This window comes from Hakea prostrata, chromosome 9 (assembly GCF_041222555.1).
Source record: "Hakea prostrata isolate BN-2017 chromosome 9, UWA_Hpros_2, whole genome shotgun sequence".
Classification (NCBI taxonomy): domain Eukaryota; kingdom Viridiplantae; phylum Streptophyta; class Magnoliopsida; order Proteales; family Proteaceae; genus Hakea; species Hakea prostrata.
Window position 1 is genome coordinate 58,846,460 of NC_142608.1, and position 19,706 is coordinate 58,866,165.

The following is a 19,706-nucleotide window of genomic DNA, read 5'->3' on the forward strand; positions in this document are numbered from 1 at the left end:
GTTATAGGAGGACTCAATACTCATTATGATCTTGCTTCTAAAAACTCTTTTCCATGTTTTTAGGAATAATTTCCTAGATGGTCAAATTCCAAAAAAAAAATTACTCAATGAAATAGTTAAATGGAGTCAAATTTTGTGATAATTTTCTCACCCCTTGAATATTCTCCCATGAACTACCTAAATTATCCTCAAGTCTTTTATATAAAAACTTGTGAAAAACACTTATGAAATCCTTTAATATCTTTGTCAATTCTAGGGCCAACAACATTTTGTGTTTTGTAGCTCTTAGTCCTCCTATCCCATCAATTTCATCGTTTGTAATAAAAGACTTTAGGGTAATTTGGATAGTTCATGGTAGAATATTAGTTGAATAAGAAAAATTATTATAAAATTTAGAATTTGATAATTATTATTTTAAAAAATAGGATCCACTTGATTAAAAAAATTAAAATATCTTGTTTGATAATTGTTTGGTCAATGTGAATTTTATGAATGCACAAATGTTTAGCGCTTTTATAATTGGATTTCACCTATACCAATATATCTATAGATTCACGTTTTTAGTGTAAAAAGATGAGTTTTTAGATTTCATGAATCCAGAAATTTTCACAACCAGACGGGTATAAATCTCTCATTCATGAATTTAGGGCCAGTTTGGTTACGTGAATCCAGATATTTGAAATCTCTGGATTCACAAATGGGAGATTTTTACCTGTTTGGTTGTGTGAATCTATAGATTCATGAAATCTAGAGATTCATATTTTTACACTAAAAACGTGAATCTGTAGATTTATGGGTATGAGGTGAAATCCAGAGATTTCACCCATACTATCAAAGCGTTAAAGATTTGAACCATAATTCAATAAATATTTTTTTAGGATAAATCTAGAAATTTCATTCCAAAAATTCAAACTAACCAAACAGTTAATTTTATGAACCATGACTCTAGAGATTTGAAGTCTGTAGATTTGAAATCTCTAAATTTTTGAAATCTACAGACTCAAGTAACCAAACAGGCCCTTAGAGATTTGAAATCTCTCGATTCATCTAACCAAACAGGCAGTTAAGGGTTTTTATTTAAATGATGATGTTATTACTAAGGGATATATAGTTACCTCGTTGCACTTTAGCTTAACTACTAAGGGATTTTTTGCTTTCATATTGCCTCATTCTGAGACATACACTCTTGTACATGTTTTGTACTCTTGTACATGTGTTGCATATGTTTTTTTTTATATAAATATCAACATAGATTTTTTTTTTTTTTTTGGATATGAGGTTCATCCAGGCCAACTTGCGTGCACCACGATTACATCATTTAGGGAGCTTTTATATAATTAATGCCGCCGAATGGGTGCGAACCCAAGATCTCCCTAGGGAGGTTGGGCCTTTAACCACGTTACTAACCCATCATTGACAAATATCAACATAGATTTAACTTTATAAGAATTTTAGCATCTTATTATGACCCAATGATGCCAGTCAAACAGTGGCTTGAAGATCAATGATTTCTTACAAGTATGCACTAATTCCTTTTTAGCCTTCTGTTTTGTTAGATTTCCATTTTCACTGTTCTTGTACCCCTTGTCGTTGTTTATTGAAATACTCTTCGATGAACAATTGTAATTAACTCTTAATAAAACTTGCTTTGTTGGGAGAAATACAACAACTTGAAGAAAAACTTGGAGTAGCTGAGCAAACTACAAAATCTAGGATAATTTCTTCATAATTTGTGATCTTTGCTTGATTTGGAGGTCTCTCAAACAGTCAAGTTTTTGATCCTCCTAACAACAATTTCAAAAAAGCAATGGCTCCAACTGATAGAGATTAAAAGTCAAGAAAAAAAATGAAGTAAACATGATAAAAACATATGCGCAGAAAATAATAAATAAATCCAAGAAGTCCATTCTTGGGCTCCCTACTAAAATGACAGTCTTGGATATGTGAATCACAGAGTTGCATTAAGAGATCGATTATTGGAATTCCAAGCAGCAAAATTTTCATAAAAGAGTAAGTGTATGCATTTCCGTATTCATCAATATAAAATACGATTTTGAGCAATTCCAATTAACCCCAAAATATAAGAAGAATCAAATTTTAATTCAACTACCAATAAACGCATCCACGGATAGGTACTCTCTGTCAAATAGATTTTAGAAAGGGTCTTCGAGAGAAACCCTTGTTTTTTTGTTCACTTGTTTTTACTTCTTTTGAAGCTAGATTGTTACGAGATTGAGAGAGATTGAAAGAGACTGAGAATCGATTTCATCTTCCCTTTGAGAGAGAAACCCTTGTTTTGAAGCTGTGACATAACAATTATGCGATAAAAGTTGAGAGATATCGAGAGAGAAACCCTTGTTTTTATTTATTTATTTTCACTCTTCTTTACTTCTTTGATTGATATTGAGAGTTTGCTCCGTCTTCCTTCTTGTTTGAAGCTCACTTGACAAATCCATGCATAACATTAATTGTAAGAAACATAAATCGTAGGAAGAGGATAGTAATTAAAGAGGATTTTTTTTTAGGTCTATATATATTAAATTATTATATTAAATATTATATATTATTATTAGTAACCAAAATGTTAAAAATATCCACACAAAAGTAAATAAAGTAAAAAATTGACAGTACAAAACTATAGATATTTCAAAGAATAAGAAGGAAAAAAATTTTGCCGCGAAAGAGGACGTGCTTTTATACGATGATATATATATATATAAACAATAGCTCAAGATGTTTGTTTAGGTTGTCTTTGGCCCATAAGGCCCCATAGGAGCCCAAAACAAATGCAGGATAGGCCCAATTTGGACTCATAATCCATAAACTTGGGCCCAACCACCGATCCAAGTCATCGCTTCGGAAACTGTCTCCACGGGTAATAGCAGAGTATATCATCTTCTACGAAGGTTTTCCTCCGACCTCCATTAACAACTCCGTAGGAGGGTTTCTTAGCGAGTCTGCAACTGCGAGTTTCTAGCAAAGAAAGTAAGCAATGGCGAACAAGGGTGATGTACTAATGCTGGAAGCACCGCCGGATTCCTCACGGCCAAGTTGGTCGATAGCTTCGCAAGAAGAATTCGTAGATGCACTGCCATACATCGATGATGATTATGGTAACCCTAATGTCAAAGAAGAAGTCGATAGACTGGTGGAGGAGGAGATGCGCCGCAGCACTAAGAAGCCGTCTGATTTCCTCAAGGAACTCCCTCCTGTTCCCAGATTGAATTTCGAGGTATTAACACACTGCACTATTTTCCTCCTCTGGTTTAGGGTTTTAAAATTTCACCATCATTGTTCCTTCTCCAGTTTCACTTAGGGTTTTCTAGTTCTCTATACACCGTTGATGTGAAACTCTGTAAACTAACTGGTAAACTCTATTCAGAGAATTCCCTGTAAAGGAAAAGTGGGCAGCTATGAACTCATTGTGAACCTTTACACCGAGGGAGAAAAACACTCATTTTACCCCCCCCCCCCCCCCCAAACCCAAAAGAAGAAAAAAAGAAAAGAGAAGAGAAAAAAAAAGACCTTTTTTGGTTGAGCATTGTTGAGGTCTCATGTGGATAAGGTTATCTCATTGAAATACTTAAGAACAGGGCTTAAATGCAATTCGTGGAAAGATTGAAGATAGCTCAGCAAACCATGGGGGTTGATGTGATAGTGAGAGAAAGGGTGTGATTGATGAAGTATACAATATGTAAGAGGAAAGTTGGCTTAGTCCTACTTATTGAAGAATAAATGATATAGGATAACCCTTACTCTGTGGTTGTTGAGTGAGAGTGAGAGTGAGAGTAGGGTGGAAACTAATGAGTTGAATGTTTGATGGCTAGGGGATGGACTAAAAAGTAAGGTGGTAAATTCTCATGGTTGGCATTCCTGTCCTGATATCCAGCAGATGCTGTTGGCGAACAGCTAAGTTTGCAAACAATTAGAGAAAGAAATGTAGGGAAGTTAGTGAGCATCAGATTATTTGGGGATTGATGAAGTGTTGCACAGAAAATTCATTAGGGTTGATGATGTAAAAGGACCAGCCACCCCTAAAAATGGGCCAAGCCCAACTGTGAGCAAGGGAGGGGTTTTTCAGTCCATACCACCCCTAAGACGAGTTTGAAAGGGCTGCGATAGGTCCAGCCAGAAATCGTGGATCCATTTGAGTCTTTCTTTTTAGTTGGTTAGAGTCCTAAGTTGTTAATAGTCAAGTCATTATTTGTTTCCTTTCTTTGTTTGAAGTTCAGTTGGAAAGACTCATGGAGTTGATTAAATTAGGAAGCCAGTTACTTGTTTGAGTCAGATAGAGTCAGTGGGCTATAAATAGCCTAAGTTTACTTTGTAAATGCATTTTTGATTAATGAATTGAGTTAAAGTTTGAGAAACAGAGTCGTAGGATTCCCTTGAACCTGCGGCTGGCTTAGTGTGAGATTTCTGCAAATTATTTTCGTGTTCTCTTCTGCAACTCCAGTAACAGCAATCAATCACAAGTAGTACAATCCATTCCCAACCTTCCCCTATTATTCCGGCTCCCACCCACCCCAACCCCAGACCACCATGCCCCCCTCCCTTTCCCTAGCAATTCCCCATCCCTGCCCCTTTAGCCTGTGTTTTGTTCCGCAATTCTCTGGAATCGGCTTTAGAATTATGTTTCTTGAGAATCATGATTTTGTGGAATTAGGTTCTATAGGATCATATTCATAATAAAAAAACTATTTGGTTCTCCTGATTTTGACTAGTAAATCCGTTTGAAAAACCATTTGTTACCCTGATTTTGAGTTTTTGACAAATGAATCTGTTTGAAAAAACTGTTCGGTTATCCTGGTTCTATGAGTGGATTCAACCTGAACCACTTGAAAAATCATTTGGTTAGCCCATGAGTGGATTCAACCCTTCTCCCATTTGGTAAAGACTAAAATACCCCCACCCCCACCCAAAAAAAAAAGCCAAGCCCAACTGTGAGCCAGGGAGGGGTATTTTAGTCTTTACCAACTCGAAGATGAGTTTCAAAGGGCTGGGATAGGTCCAGCCAGAAATTGTGGGTCCACTGGAGTCTTTCTCTTTAGTTGGCTAGAGTCCTAAGTTGTTAAGAGTCAAGTCATTTTTTGTTTGAAGTTCAGTTGGAACGAGTCATGGAGTTGGTTAAATTAGGAAGGGAGTTACTTGTTTGAGTCAGATAGAGTCATTGGGCTATAAATAGCCTAAGTTTACTTTGTAAAAGCAGTTTTGATTAATTACATGAGTTAAAAGTTTGAGAAACAGAGTCGTGGGATTCCCTTGAACCTGCGGCTAATTTGGTGTGAGATTTCTGCAAATTCTTTTCATGTTCTCTTCTGCAACTCCAGTGACAGAAATTAACCACAAGTAAGTACAGTCCATTTGCAGCCTTCACCTGTTATTCCAGCTCCTACCCATCCAAACCCCAGACCACTGTGCCCTTCCCGCCCCTCTCTTTTTCCCCTAGCAATACCCCATCCCGGCCCCTTTAGGTTTCCGTCTATTCCTGCCCCAAAGGCCCTCGTTATACCCACCTAGAATTGCCCCAGCCAGTAGATCCAACTCCTAGCCTCTAAATTCACAAAGCAGCCCTGGTTTTTTGATTCCTAATTTTCTGCACTTCATCTTCTTCCCAAGGAAGAGTTGCAGAAAATTTGAATTTTTCCTCAAATTTCAGAACTTCCCAATTCCTACCCTCATCTTCTCAGATCTTTTCTGGACTTCTGGAAATCCAATTACAGCACCATACCCCCTCTGAACCAGCAGCACAGCCCTCCCCTCCATCCCAGCCAAACCCTAAACTTCCCTCCAAATTCAAATTTTGAATTTGAATTTAGAATACTGCTATTTTCAGACCTTTCCCTTAATTCCGGCAGCCTTTTAGGACCTTTAAACCCTTAATCAAGACCCTTGAGAACCCCAATTAGCTTCTGCAACCATTGAAGAGGATCCTGATAGTGAACCCTAGACCTGGGTTCACATTAGTTGATGAAGTCAAGGGATATATCATCCAAAGTTATGTGATTGACCTTACGCTAAAACTCAAAGAAGCATTTTATAGAACAGCTATATTAGTAGCAATGACATCTGGGGCTGAAAATGTTGGGCAATAAGAAACAACATATGACAAGCTTAGTGTAGCTGAATGAGGATATTGAGAAGAACGAATTATAAAACTAGAAAAGATAAAGTTAGGAATGAACAAATTAGACCTAATGTAGGAGCAATTTTGATTCATGATAAGTTGTGAAATGGTCAATTGAGGTGGCTTGGACATTTGCAGAAGAGGCATTGAATGCTCCACTTTGGAGCATGAATTTGATTTAGATTGGAGGAGCTAACTGAGCTAGGATAAACCTAAAATAACTGGGAGAAGTGATGACAAGAGAAATGCATAGCCTAGGATTAGTAAAGAATGACATTGAATAGAGCTGGTCGATAAAATAGCAATCCTGTAGCTGACCCTTTAGTCGGGTTTAGCAGGTCTACTGGAGTAACCACTAAATAAGATGATCAAAGCATTGATCATATAAGTAAAATTTGCATGTATGTTAAAGTTATGTCAGTATGCATGGAAGTCTCTTTCAATAATTTTAACTTCATAGCTGAACACTTAAAAATGGGATGGGAATCACACTCATTTCTCCCACTGACACTATTGACAACTTAAACTCCACTACTGCACATGCGTGGCTCTACAGATGCCCCCATTGAAATGTCTATTTTGATTTGAGAAGAACGGATCACCCAGAAGCCAAAGTCATCCATGTGGACTCCCTGAGATCTGATGTGAAAAAGATATGATTTCCTGTGGTTCCAGGAAACTAAGAATCCAACTAATCCTGTACTGAAGTCTTGAGTTTTTGGAACACTTCTTTCTTCTTGTAACCCGTTTGCTTTCTGTCTGCACACATTTTGAATGATGCATATATTACACTCCAGAGCTTCTTACTTCATTATTTAATGTTAGAAGCATTTAGAGAAGCCATAAGTATTGCACTATTTCAGTTAGAATTGTCCTTTTTAGGAAAGGATGCTACTGTAAAGAAGCTTGTATCAGCGTGGTGTGATGATTTTACCTCACTGTTGACTGTGTTGCAGTTCTGTGCTGTTTGCTAAAGAATGTGAACTTAGTGCTCTAACCATGATACATATTCAAGATTTAAAAGTACAGAACAACAGTGAACTGTTGGAAGAAACATATATTTATCTTCTATCTAATCCTTAAAGTTACTCCACAGAACCACCCTATGCTTGCTAGAGAATATGAACGTGTGAAGGCAGGAAAGCCTCCTGCTACACTGGAGATGTCTCGATATGGACTAGAACCACCTCCTGTAAATAAACGTAATGATGTTGAAGCATGGAAGCCTGTCCTTGGAAATGCTCGTGGCTTGTTACAACATCAAATAATAAGGTATTTATTGATGATCTGAGATTTTTGGCAGTTGATATTGCTCTTTTTATTATGCCTCCAGTGTAAGACTTTCCTTTTCAACTTTTTAATGTTTGTTCTAATTTCTTTATCCTAGTGAATGGTTTACTAGTCAAAGGAAGAGGAAAGTTTACAGACCTAGCCCCCAAGCAAATAAGCATGTACAAAGAAAATTTGAAAACTTGAGTTACAGAGGCAAAGATGTCCCAGGATATCACTGTTGTATCATTCCCTTCTGCCATCACAGTTTTCTGCTTCTGCCCCATATTGACTTCAGGACTAACATGAATTCCTTATTTTAGTCAATTTTGTACAGAAAAAGATGGTTATTATATGTCCTTTTATTATGAGTTTTGGATGGTGTTCCTTGTGGGGGTACCTTAACCACAACCCCCCCCCCCCCAAACACTCCACACACCCCCCCCCCAAATAAAAATAAAAAAATGAAAATCGTATTTTATTTCGTTTTATTAAAGATGATTAGGCTTTATGAGTATAATTACCTCTACTTTGGGAAACTTGGAACATAAGATTAAAGTGATGCCTGAAAGTGTAGTAGGGAACCTGAGTCAACATGTATCAACCCTCTAAATGAATTAAATATATTCTCTGTGCTTGTCTACTTGGAAAACATAAGTATCGGGCTCAGTTTGAGCAAAATTGATTCCAAGAGACTCATGTTGTATGTAAGCATTGATTGCTTGCTTGATGTTATAGTCTTATATAAAAAGGATCTCTGTTTTCTGTTAGCTCATTAGTAAGTGTTGATATTTTTATTTAAAAAAAAAAATTCAGAATAAAAAAAAAATAAAATAAAAAAAGAGAGAAGAAGGGGAGAGGGGGCTTACTGATTTTAAATCTTAAACTTTCTGCCTTATCTATCAATATCTTCAGATGTAGAATCTTAAAGCTGCTCTTACTGAAGGAGACTCTAATTACTGATTTCATTAATATATGCAAGGTATCTATCTACAAGCAGTATAGACATTTATTTTCCAGTGGTGAATTTACTTTTTAGTTTTGCAGATTAGAGAATCTGGATTTGATGTCAAAGCATGGTGCTGATGTTTGGAAAGTGTACAATCAACAGCTGGAGAAGTTCTTGTTCAGGTTTATTCTGGACCCTGTGAATCACTCTTTTCCATGGAATCATAAAAGCAATGCTAATTTTCAATTTTCTGCTCTTGTACCAGTTAATTTTTTATTTTGGTCAATAAAAAACTATATTAAAACAAAGGAAAGAGAATGTACTAGGGTTTTTTTTTTGGGGGGGGGCAGGTGGGGTGTGGGGGGGGGGGCGACCAGCCTTCAAGAGGAAGACCGGAGGGAGGAGGAAAGGCCCTAGGTAACAACAATGAGCCTATTCCTTGGGGGTATCAACCATAGGGGGAGATCACACCATTCCAGTCAATAGTTAGGTTGCTAGTATACCAAATTTCAGTTGTGTGCGGCTTTCATATTATTTGTTAAAGCTCTTTCAGAAAGTTGATGCTGTCAATACCAAGATCTTAAATATAGTAATATAGCCGCCATTAGGAATTATATCCAGCATACTTTGCTGTCAGTGTAGGGAAGAGGAAATATTAAATCTCCCCCCCCCCCCCCCCCCCCCCAAAAAAAAAAAAAAAGAACCCTTTTCTCTTTTCCTCCTGCGTCTGCTTGATAGTGAATATCTGGCCTCATACGTCTGAAGAGTTTGGATGTGGAAGTTGTCCAATAGGCCTTACATTACTTAAATGTACCTGAGTGTTTCATCTTCTTGTTCACATTCCATTCTATATTTGATCTATATTATCTCAAAATGTTTATGCCCTTTCACAGGATGCAAGCAATTGCAATGAAGTACAACGAAAGGATTGAAGTTGTTAACCGTGAAAGGAAATATCATCAGGTGATGCTTGTGCTAAGAATCTTTGACACTTTCTCTCCTGAGAAGGTCCAGTTGCTGCTTGTGCATATTGACAAGTCCATATTTGTTGTTATGAACAGCAAAGCACTGCAGTTGAACTCAATACCTTGTCTGTGCAATGGAAGGAGCTCTGTGAGAAGAACATAGCCATAGAAGCCGCATGTGCTAAGATTGAAAATGAAATTGAAGAACTTAGAATTGAAGCTGCAGAAAGGTCTAGTCAATGTTTACTATCTCTACTCTTAACTGTCCAGTAAACTATGGTTCTATTAGTTTTGAATATGAGACTTTTGTCCTTTCAGAGGCTGGAACTTGGAGGGTAACATGGAGAATGGCTCTTTGATGCACCCAGAACATTGAGGTAATGTGGAGTAGTCCAGCTATGCATTTTGTCAGTACATTGTGAAGCTGCTATTTAAGCAGTTAATTAGATTGTACTCAAAGGTGAACTCAGCTACGCATTTTCTTAACTGAAAGGTGTTGGGTATGCTGATTTTAGTTTGCAATTGAAGTCTGTTTAAGGTCAAATCATTAGCTGAAGCCATTCACACATTCTCTTCATGACAATCACCATCATTTTTGGTCTGTATTTCTTGTCTTTTAGCTTTCTTCTAATCTGTATCATATTATTCTGTCACTCTTTAGGTTCCTGTAGGGTAGTGCTGTCGCTTGATCCTTGAAGTGACAGAGTGAGAATGCCCAAAAACCTGAAATTTAAATTAGTGCATATTCTAAAGGAAAACCACTTTATGGATTGAGAGGCTCAAGTTGTTGATTCAATTGCTTTGAGGCTCTATTCTTTGTATACATATTTTTTCATCTCTCAGATTGAAATAGGTGTGTCCTCCAATCTGTAGATGATTAAAATATATAAAAGTTTGTCTAACTGTTTCTCTACTTGGTGAGTAATCTCCAAGTGGATGCGTTTAATGCAAGAGTACGTGAATCTGCAGCACTTCATCAAGAAAAGCTACAGAAGATTGAGGTCGGGTTTAGTAGGGAAAATAGATTCCTACTAAAAGACGAATAGAATTAATATCAGTGGCAGAAATATACAAGATAGCAATTTTACGGGTTTTAAAAAGGATTTAAAAGAAACTTTATGAAAATGCAAGGAGAATCAGACTTATCATCAATGCATGTGATCTTCCTATATGAGCAAGGAAATCTTAAAATTATCCCAGAGAGCCAAGAGTCAGTTTGTCACATTTGCATCTTTTCCCTCTCTTTCATCCTTAATGGAAGCATATTCCAATTCTGATCATAAATACTAAGAAGAATGTTTTGCCTTGCGTAAATTTTCCTCAAATTTGGATCACGCTAAATTAAATTGAGCATGATTAGTAAATATGTGTAGGCCAAATGTATAATTGAAAAAACAACATGTCCTAAATTAGAATATCATTTTGAAATGATCAGAATACCTTCATAATATTAATTTACATTATATCTGCGCATTTCATACTCTTGACTCTTTAGTGGGTGAAATGATTTTCTCTTCACCTATCTTTTTCCTAAAACTTGTCTCTTGACTCTTTAGTGGGTGAAATGATTTTCTCTTCACCTATTCACCCTCTCTCCTTATTGGCCACCCCTACCGTCACCATTTCCATGCCGAACCGGCCCTACTTAAGGAGTCCCAAGTAAACTAGGCTCCCACAACGGAACCGACTGGCCGGTCGAGTCCAGATTGTGTGCTTATATATATTTTCTAAATTACAATTATTGAGAAAATGTTTTGTTTTCTCCTTAAGAAAATGACAAGTCAGCCGACCTTACAGCAATAATTACATTTTTTTATTTTTTTTTATTTTTTTTTGAACTGAGGTTCATCCGGCCAGCTTGCGCGCACCACGATTTACTTCCTCAGGGGGTGAGCTTTAATGCCGCCGAGTGGGTGCGAACCCAAGACCTCTCCTAGGGAAGTTGAATCTTTAACCGCTTTAACTTACCACACCTTTGGCCATGATTTTTATTTTGCTTGGGTTGAGTCATAAAACGAAAATTTTGACCGTTGGATCGAGATTTTGATATCAACAGCTCATATTGTATAACGCACTGAATTGTTAAATGAGATATCGTGGACTCTTAGATTAAGAAACAAACTACTAAACTCGAAATCTCACCGAAATGACTAAAGCGGTTAGGCTAATTTAAAAATATCATAATCCAATGGTCAAAATGGAAAAGGGACCCATGACACTTATTGAGAGCTGACTACTGGATGACTACTGGATTATAATACTAGATATGCTTATTATGTTCACTTGTGATGATTGATATGCTTATTATAGAGTCATAAAATTCAAGGAAGTCATGACTATAATCCTCTGTCCCTACCACACTTTTCCCTTCCCCCTCCCTGATGGCTTTTCCACCCCAAAATACAAGGGGCCAGGGGTGGGTGATGGGAGTTTTTTTTTAATTTTATTATTTTTTTAAATTTTTTAGCTGTGAGGCCCACCGATTTTGTGGTGGTAAAACCGTCCGGGGAGAAAAGTCATCGTTAATCTTTGTCTTTGTCAAATTAACCTTGAAATATAAGAACAATCAAATTTTAATTCAACTACCAATAAACACATCCACGGATATGTACTTTGTCAAATAGATTTTAGATAGGGTATTCGAGAGAAATCCTTGTTTTTTTTTTTTCCACTCGTTTTTACCTCTTTTGAAGCTGGATCGTTACGATTAGGAGTGTAAATGGATAACTGAAATTTGCTTCCGAATTTGCATCCGCATCCATTTAAGGATATCCGAATCCATCCGATTATTAATAGGATGTGGATATGGTATCACCTCTTTCTTACCGAATATTATCCGTCCGATTAAATTATCCAATTAAGTTGCTTATTTAGATTTATTTTTCTTATTTTTATAAATTTTACCTACGATATGTGACTATTTTTCTAGATTTTCTACTAAAATAACTACTAAAATTGTTAAATTCTTAAATTTCAAACCTAGCTCTCACAAATAAAAAGGTAAAGATGTAAATAGATAGTCGAAAATTTGTATTCAATCTATATTCATGCCCATTTAGAAGAAGTTACTTAACAAAATAACTATCCGATTATCATCCGAATCCGACAGAATTCGTCCGAAAAACCAATAGAATATTATCCGAATCCGTCCGAATATAATAGGATGCAGATATGAATATACTACTATCCGATCTGAATCCGATCCGTTTACACCCCTAATTACGATAGACGGATAAAGGTTGAGAGAGATCGCCATAAAAGAGTTGCTGCGAAAGACGAGAGACGAGTAAGTAATAGACCTCCGCGGATAATAGCAGAGTATATCATCTTGAACAAAGATTTTCCTCCGACCTCCATTAACAGGAGTGCAGATTATTTCCCCAGATTTATACCCAAAAAAAAAAAAAATTATTTTCCCAGATGGGAATACTCGGTTCAAAATTTATGTACCACTCACAAATAAAAAATAATAAAATATTAAAAAAAATAAACTATCACCCTCAACCCTTTTCAACGGCCGTCGGGGGGAGCACAGACATGTCTCCCCAATGGGGGAGACGACGCAGGCTCATTAAGATTAACAACTCTGTAGGAGGGTTTCTTAGCGAGTCTGCAACTGCGAGTGTCGAGCAAAGAAAATAAGCAATGGCGAACAAAGGTGATGTACTAATGCTGGAAGCACCGCCGGATTCCTCACGGCCAAGTTGGTCGGTAGCTTCGCAAGAAGATTTCGTAGATGCACTGCCATACATCGATGATGATTATGGTAACCCTAATATCAAAGAAGAAGTCGATAGATTGGTGGAGGAGGAGATGCGCCGCAGCACTAAGAAGCCGTCTGATTTCCTCAAGGAACTCCCTCCTTTTCCCGAATTGAATTTCGAGGTATTAACACACTGCACTATTTTCGTCCTCTGGTTTTAGGATTTTACAGTTTCACCATCGTTTGTCCTTCTCCAGTTTCACTTAGGGTTTTCTAGTTCTCTATACAAATTGATGTGAAACTCTGTAAACTAACTGGTAAACTCGATTCAGAGAATTCCCTGTAAAGGAAAAGTGGGCAGCTATGAACTCAAAAATTGTGAAATTGTCAATTGAGGTGGTTTGGACTTTTATAGAAGAGGCATTGAATGCTCCTCTTTGGAGCATTAATTTGATTTAGATTGGAGGAGCTAACTGAGCTAGGATAAACCTAAAATAACTGGGAGAAGTGATGACAAGAGAAATGCATAGCCTAGGATTAGTAAAGAATGACATTGAATAGAGCTGGTCAGAAAAATAGGAATCCTGCAGCTGACCCTTTAGTTGGGTTTAGCAGGTCTACTGGACTGACCACTAAATAAGATGATCAAAGCATTGATCATATAAGTAAAAGTTGCAAATATGTTAAAGTTATGTCAGTATGCATCGAAGTCTCTTTCAATAATTTTAACTTCATAGCTGAACACTTAACTTAAAAATGGGATGAGGATCACACTCATTTCTCACACTCGATGCTATTGACAGCTTAAACTCCACCACTGCACATGCGTGGCCCTACAGGTGCTCCCATTGAAATGTCTATTTTGATTTGAGAAGAACGAATCACCAGAAGCCAAAGTCATCCATGTGGATTCCCTGAGATCTGATGTGAAAAAGATATAATTTCCTGTCATTCCAGGAAACTAAGAATCTAACTAATCCTGTACTGAAGTCTTGAGTTTTTGGAACTCTTCTTTCTTCTTGTAACCCATTTGCTTTCTGTCTGCACACATTTTGAATGATCGATATATTACACTCCAAAGCTTCTTACTTCATTATTTTATGTTAGAAGCATTTAGAGAAACCATAAGTATTGCAGTATTTCAGTTAGTATTGTCCTTTTTAGGGAAGGATGCTACTGTAAAGAAGCTTGTATCAGCTTGGTACCTCACTGTTGACTGTTGCAGTTCTGCACTGTTTGCTAAAGAATGTGAATTTAGTGCTCTAACCATATTACATATTCAAGATTTAAAGTACAGAGCAACAGTGAACTGTTGGAAGAAACATATTATTATTTTCTATCTAATCCTTAAAGTTACTCCACAGAACCACCCTATGCTTGCTAGAGAATATGAACATGTGAAGGCAGGAAAGTCTCGTGCTGCATGGGAGAGGTCTCGATTTGGAATAGAACCACCTCCTGTAAATAAACGTAATGATGTTGAAGCATGGAAGCCTGTCCTTGGACATGCTCGTGGCTTGTTACAACATCAAATAATAAGGTATTTATTGATGATCTGAGACCTTTGGCAGCTGATATTGCTCCTTTTAGTATGCCTCCACTGTAAGACTTTCCTTTTCTACTTTTTAATGTTTGTTCTAATTTCTTTACCCTAGTGAATGGTTTACTAGTCAAAGGAAGAGGAAAGCATACAGACCTAGCCCCCAAGCAAATAAGCGTGGACAAAGAAAAATCGAAAACTTGAGTTACAGAGGCAAAGATGTCCCAGGATATCACTATTGTATCATTCCCTTCTGCCATCACAGTTTTCTGCTTCTGCCCCCATATTGACATCAGGACTACCATGAATTCCTTATTTTAGTCAATTTTGTATAGAAAAAGGGGTTATTATATGTCCTTTTATTATGTGTTTTGGATGGTGTTCCTTGTGGGGGTACCTTAACCACAACCCCCAGCCCCCAACACTACACCCCCCCCCCAAAAAAAAAAAAAAAAAAAAGTCGTATTTTATTTCGTTTTGTTAATGATGAGTAGGCTTTATGACTATAATTACCTCTACTTTGGGAAACTTGAAACATAAGATTAAAGTGATGCCTGAAAGTGGAGAAGGGAACCTGAGTCAACATGTATCAACCCTCTAAAATGATTTAAATATATTCTCTGTGCTTGTCTACTTGGATTACATAAGTATCGGGCTTAGTTTGAGCAAAATTGATTCCAAGAAACTCATGTTATATCGATTGCTTGCTTGATGTTATAGTCTTATATGAAAAAGATCTCTGTTTTCTGTTAGCTCATTACCAAGTGTTGAAATTTTTATTTAAAAAAAAAAAGAAAAGAAAGGGAGAGACATTTATCTTCAAATGTAGATTCTTAAAACTGCTCTTACTGAAGGAGACTCTAATTACTGATTCCATTAATATATGCAAGATGTCTATAAGCATTATATACATTTATCTTCCAATGGTGAATTTACTTGTTAGTTTTGCAGATTAGAGAATCTGGACTTGATGTCAAAGCATGGTGCTGATGTTTGGAAAGTGTACAATCAACAGCTGGAGAAGTTCTTGTTCAGGTTCATTCTGAACCCTGTGAATCAGTCTTTTGCATGGAATCATAAGAGGAATGCTTATTTTCAATTTTCTGCCCTTGTACCAGTTAATTTTTTTATTTTGGTCAATAAAAAAGATTATATTAAAACAAAGGAAAGAGAATGTATTAGGGGTATTTTTGGGGGTGGGGGACCAGCCTTCAAGAGGAAGACTGGAGGGAGGAGGAAAGGCCCCAGGTAACAATGATTAGCCTGTTCCTTGGGGTATCAACCATAGGTGGAGATCACACCATACCAGTCAATAGATAGGTTGCTAGTGTACCAAATTTCAGTTGTGTGCAGCTTTCATATTATTTGTTAAAGCCCTTTAAGGAAATTGATGCTGTCAATACCAAGATCTTAAATATAGTAATACAGCCTCCATTAGAAATTACATCCAGCATACTTTTCTGTCAGTATAGGGAAGGCGAGATCAGGTTGGTCAGCTCTATAAGAGGAAATATGAAATCCCCCCCCCCCCCCCCCACACAGAAAAAAATCTCTTTTTTCTTTTCCTCCTGCGTCTGCTTGATAGTGAGTATCTGGCCTCGTACGTCTGAAGAGTTTGGATGTGGAAGTTGTCCAATAGGCCTTACATTTCTTAAATGAACCTGAGTGTTTCATCTTCTTGTTCACACTCCATTCTATATTTGATCTATATTATCTCAAAATTTTTATGCCCTTTCACAGGATGCAAGCAATTGCAATGAAGTACAACGAAAGGATTGAAGTTGTTAACTGTGAAAGGAAATATCATCAGGTGATGCTTGTGCTAAGAATCTTTGACACTTTCTCTCCTGAGAAGGTCCAGTTGTTGCTTGTGCATATTGACAAGTCCATACTTCTTGTTATGAACAGCAAAGCACTGCAGTTGAACTCAATACTTTGTCTGTGCAATGGAAGGAGCTCTGTGAGAAGAACATAGCTATAGAAGCCGCTTGTGCTAAGATTGAAAATGAAATTGAAGAACTTAGAATTGAGGCTGCAGAAAGGTCTAGTCAATGTTTACTATCTCTACTCTTAGCCATCCTGTAAACTATGGTTCTATTAGTTTTGAATATGAGACTTTTGTTCTTTCAGAGGCTGGAACTTGGAGGCTAACATGGAGAATGGCTCTTTGATGCACTCAGAACATTGAGGTAATGTGGAGTAGTTCCAGCTATGCATTTTGTCAGTACATTGTGAAGCTGCTATTTAAGGAGTTAATTAGAGTGTACTCAAAGTGAACTCAGCTACGCATTTTCTTAAACTGAAAGGTGTTGGGTATGCTGATTTTAGTTTGCAATTGAAGTCTGTTTACGGTCAAATTATCAGTTGAAGCCATTCGCATGTTTTCTTCATGACAATCACCATCATTTTTGGCCTGTATTTCTTGTCATTTAGCTTTCTTCAAATCTGTATCATATTATTCTGTCACTCTTTAGTGACCTGTAGGGTAGTGCTGTCGCTTGATCCTTCAAGTGAGCAGAGTGAGAATGCCCAAAAACCTGAAATTTAAATTAGTGCATATTCTAGAGGAAAACCACTTTATGGATTGAGAGGCTCAAGTTGTTGATTCAATTGCTTTGAGGCTCTATTCTTTGTATACATATTTTTTTCATCTCTCAGATTGAAATAGGTGTGTCCTCCAATCTGTAGATGATTAAAAATATGTAAACGTTTGTCTAACTATTTCTCTACTTGGTGAGGAATCTCCAAGTGGATGTCTTTGTTTAATGCAAGAGTATGTGAATCAGCAGCACTTCATCAAGAAAAGCTACAGAAGATTGAGATGGGGTTTAGTTGGGGAAAAAATGTACATAGATTCCTACTAAAAGACGAATGAAATTACTATCAATGGCAGAAATATAGAAGATAGCAATTTTACGGGTTTCAAAAAGGATTTAAAAGAAACTTTAAGAAAATGCAAGGAGAAACAGACTTATCATCAATGCATGTGATCTTCCTATATGTGCAAGGAAATCTTAAAATCATCCCAGAGGCAAATATTTATCCAGACTCCAGAGTGAGTGAGTCACATTTGCATCTTTTCCCTCTCTTACATCCTTCCTCAATAGAAACATATTCCAATTCTGGTCATAAATACTAAGAAGAAAGTTTTGCCATGCGTAAATTTTGCATATATTTGGATCATGCTAAATTAAATTGAGCATGATTAATAAATACGCGTATCTGAAATGAAAAAACGGCATTTTATTGTACATTAAGTATGCATTTATCGCCGTACTTATAGTAAGTACGATTGTACGAATATGTATGGCAATGGTTTGGGTACGGACATGTACCAAATATAATCAGTCCATCTGGCAAAATAGTACTTTTTCAATAATTTGGCTAAATAAGTGAGTATGACCATCACACTTTACTTGTATAATAAGTGTTACAATATGACTAATTTGTATAAGTATGAAAGCAAAAAATACGAGAGAGAGGAGGGGCTTTTGTCTTTTTTAAAAGGGCAAATTACATATAGACGTTTTGTTTGCAATCAACTACATCTTCTACCCCCTAAAAAAACATCAATTAGAAGTGCCCTTTGCTTCTACAAAGCTCTCCATTTATAACTTTTAATTCTTAATAGTAGAAGACATCTATAAAAATATAGCTGATTTTTTTACGGGCTGCAAACGTAGGAGGGTTTATATGCAATTTATCGTAAACTAAAATATCATTTTGAATGACCAAAATACCTTCTTAACATTAATTTATCAAACTATCATTGTATTTGTTCATCTTATACTAAACTCTTAAGTGGGTGAAATGATTCTCTCTTCACCTATTTTCTTCCCACAACTTATCAAAACCACTCACTGTTGTCAAAAACTACCACACTTGCTCCTCTTATTGGCCACCACCACCCTTATCATTTCTCTGCCGGACCGGCCCCACTTAAGGGAGTTCCTAAATAACTAATTCGAAGTTTCTAAGTCACTTTCCATTGCTACACACGGTTTCTTTGTTTCCAGAATCTTTACCCATTTGGCGAGTCCGGTAGTATCTTCCCAGACCTCCAAGTATGCACGGCTCCCACACCGTCAGCATAGTAATGGATTCCATAGAGAAACAACTTCCCAATTTATATACGAACTTGATTATTATACTAAACACAAATTTTGAAAAATGTCTTTTTTTTCTCTTTAATAAATTGATAAACCAGCCGACCTCACAGATCTCGACCAAAATGTCCCGTCTCACAACCTAAAATCACGCTTAATGGTTCAGCGCCAGAAAAAAAATCCAAAAAGTCAAACTGCAATTCCCAAGATGCCCCCACACATAACCACGTGGCAATATTCCGTTATTCTGATGTGTTTCAATTTTTTTATATTAATTTTACAGAATTTTCTTTTAAAAAAAAAAAATCATTCTAACGGTGGCGGTGGATACAGATCTTAGATGTGCAAAATCCTGGATATAACGCGGAAGATGCCAAGCAAAGTGAACGTCACCCCACACGGCGTTCGAACGGTTATCAAGTTTAAATTCTCAAACCCCGATTCGTTGCACTTCAATTCTATTCTATCTATAAATACAGAGAATGAAATCATCAAACCCAGATAACATCACAAAATATCCCAACAACAGTCTCAAAGATCAAATCTTTCGTCCTTTGAAGTTCGTAAGGAGCTATGAAAGCTACTTCTTGTTTGTGTTCGTCTTCATCAACCCCTGTTCTTCCTCCCTCACCATCTACTTCTACATTTGCAGCTTCAAGAAAACAGAGATTGGGTTTCCGGCGACGAAAGGTACTAGTTTCTGCCATGAGAAGAGAGGAATGCGATTGGGGTTACGGCGGAAGGCTTGTGGATGAGAGCATGATAGTGTTGAGAAGAAGAATTCATGAGACGAAGATGGAGGAGAGGAATTATGAGCCACCGAAGGATTGGATGGAATGGGAGAAGAAGTATTATACAAGCTATGATGCAACTATTTGCAGAGTAGTTGGGGTTTTGCAGTCGCAATTGATGAATACAAGACCCAGTTTTGCTCTTGGAATGATGGCACTGCTTGCATTGAGTGTTCCAACATCTACATTCATGATCATGTTACAGTTGATGAATGTAACAAATGGGATCTTTTCTGGGTTTCATTTCAACAACTAA

The 19,706-nt window shown here is 36.9% G+C and overlaps 3 protein-coding genes across 3 annotated transcripts; all 3 read left to right on the forward strand.

Annotated features, from left to right (window-relative positions):
- The first annotated feature begins 2,873 nt into the window (after positions 1 to 2,873).
- Positions 2,874 to 10,528, forward strand: LOC149005802 (pre-mRNA-splicing factor SPF27 homolog). Its single transcript, XM_089168420.1, has 6 exons — positions 2,874 to 3,232; positions 7,224 to 7,399; positions 8,444 to 8,527; positions 9,239 to 9,308; positions 9,407 to 9,540; positions 9,629 to 10,528. Exons 1-6 carry the CDS (start codon positions 2,993 to 2,995, stop codon positions 9,684 to 9,686), a joined length of 762 nt encoding a protein of 253 aa, XP_089024546.1. The 5' UTR covers positions 2,874 to 2,992; the 3' UTR covers positions 9,687 to 10,528.
- A 2,310-nt stretch (positions 10,529 to 12,838) lies between these two features.
- On the forward strand, positions 12,839 to 16,952 carry LOC149005803 (pre-mRNA-splicing factor SPF27 homolog). Its single transcript, XM_089168421.1, has 6 exons — positions 12,839 to 13,195; positions 14,378 to 14,553; positions 15,505 to 15,588; positions 16,294 to 16,363; positions 16,462 to 16,595; positions 16,684 to 16,952. Exons 1-6 carry the CDS (start codon positions 12,956 to 12,958, stop codon positions 16,739 to 16,741), a joined length of 762 nt encoding a protein of 253 aa, XP_089024547.1. The 5' UTR covers positions 12,839 to 12,955; the 3' UTR covers positions 16,742 to 16,952.
- A 2,280-nt stretch (positions 16,953 to 19,232) lies between these two features.
- Positions 19,233 to 19,706, forward strand: LOC149005804 (uncharacterized). The gene has a single exon (XM_089135995.1). The coding sequence runs from the start codon at positions 19,233 to 19,235 to the stop codon at positions 19,704 to 19,706; it is 474 nt and encodes a 157-aa protein (XP_088992121.1).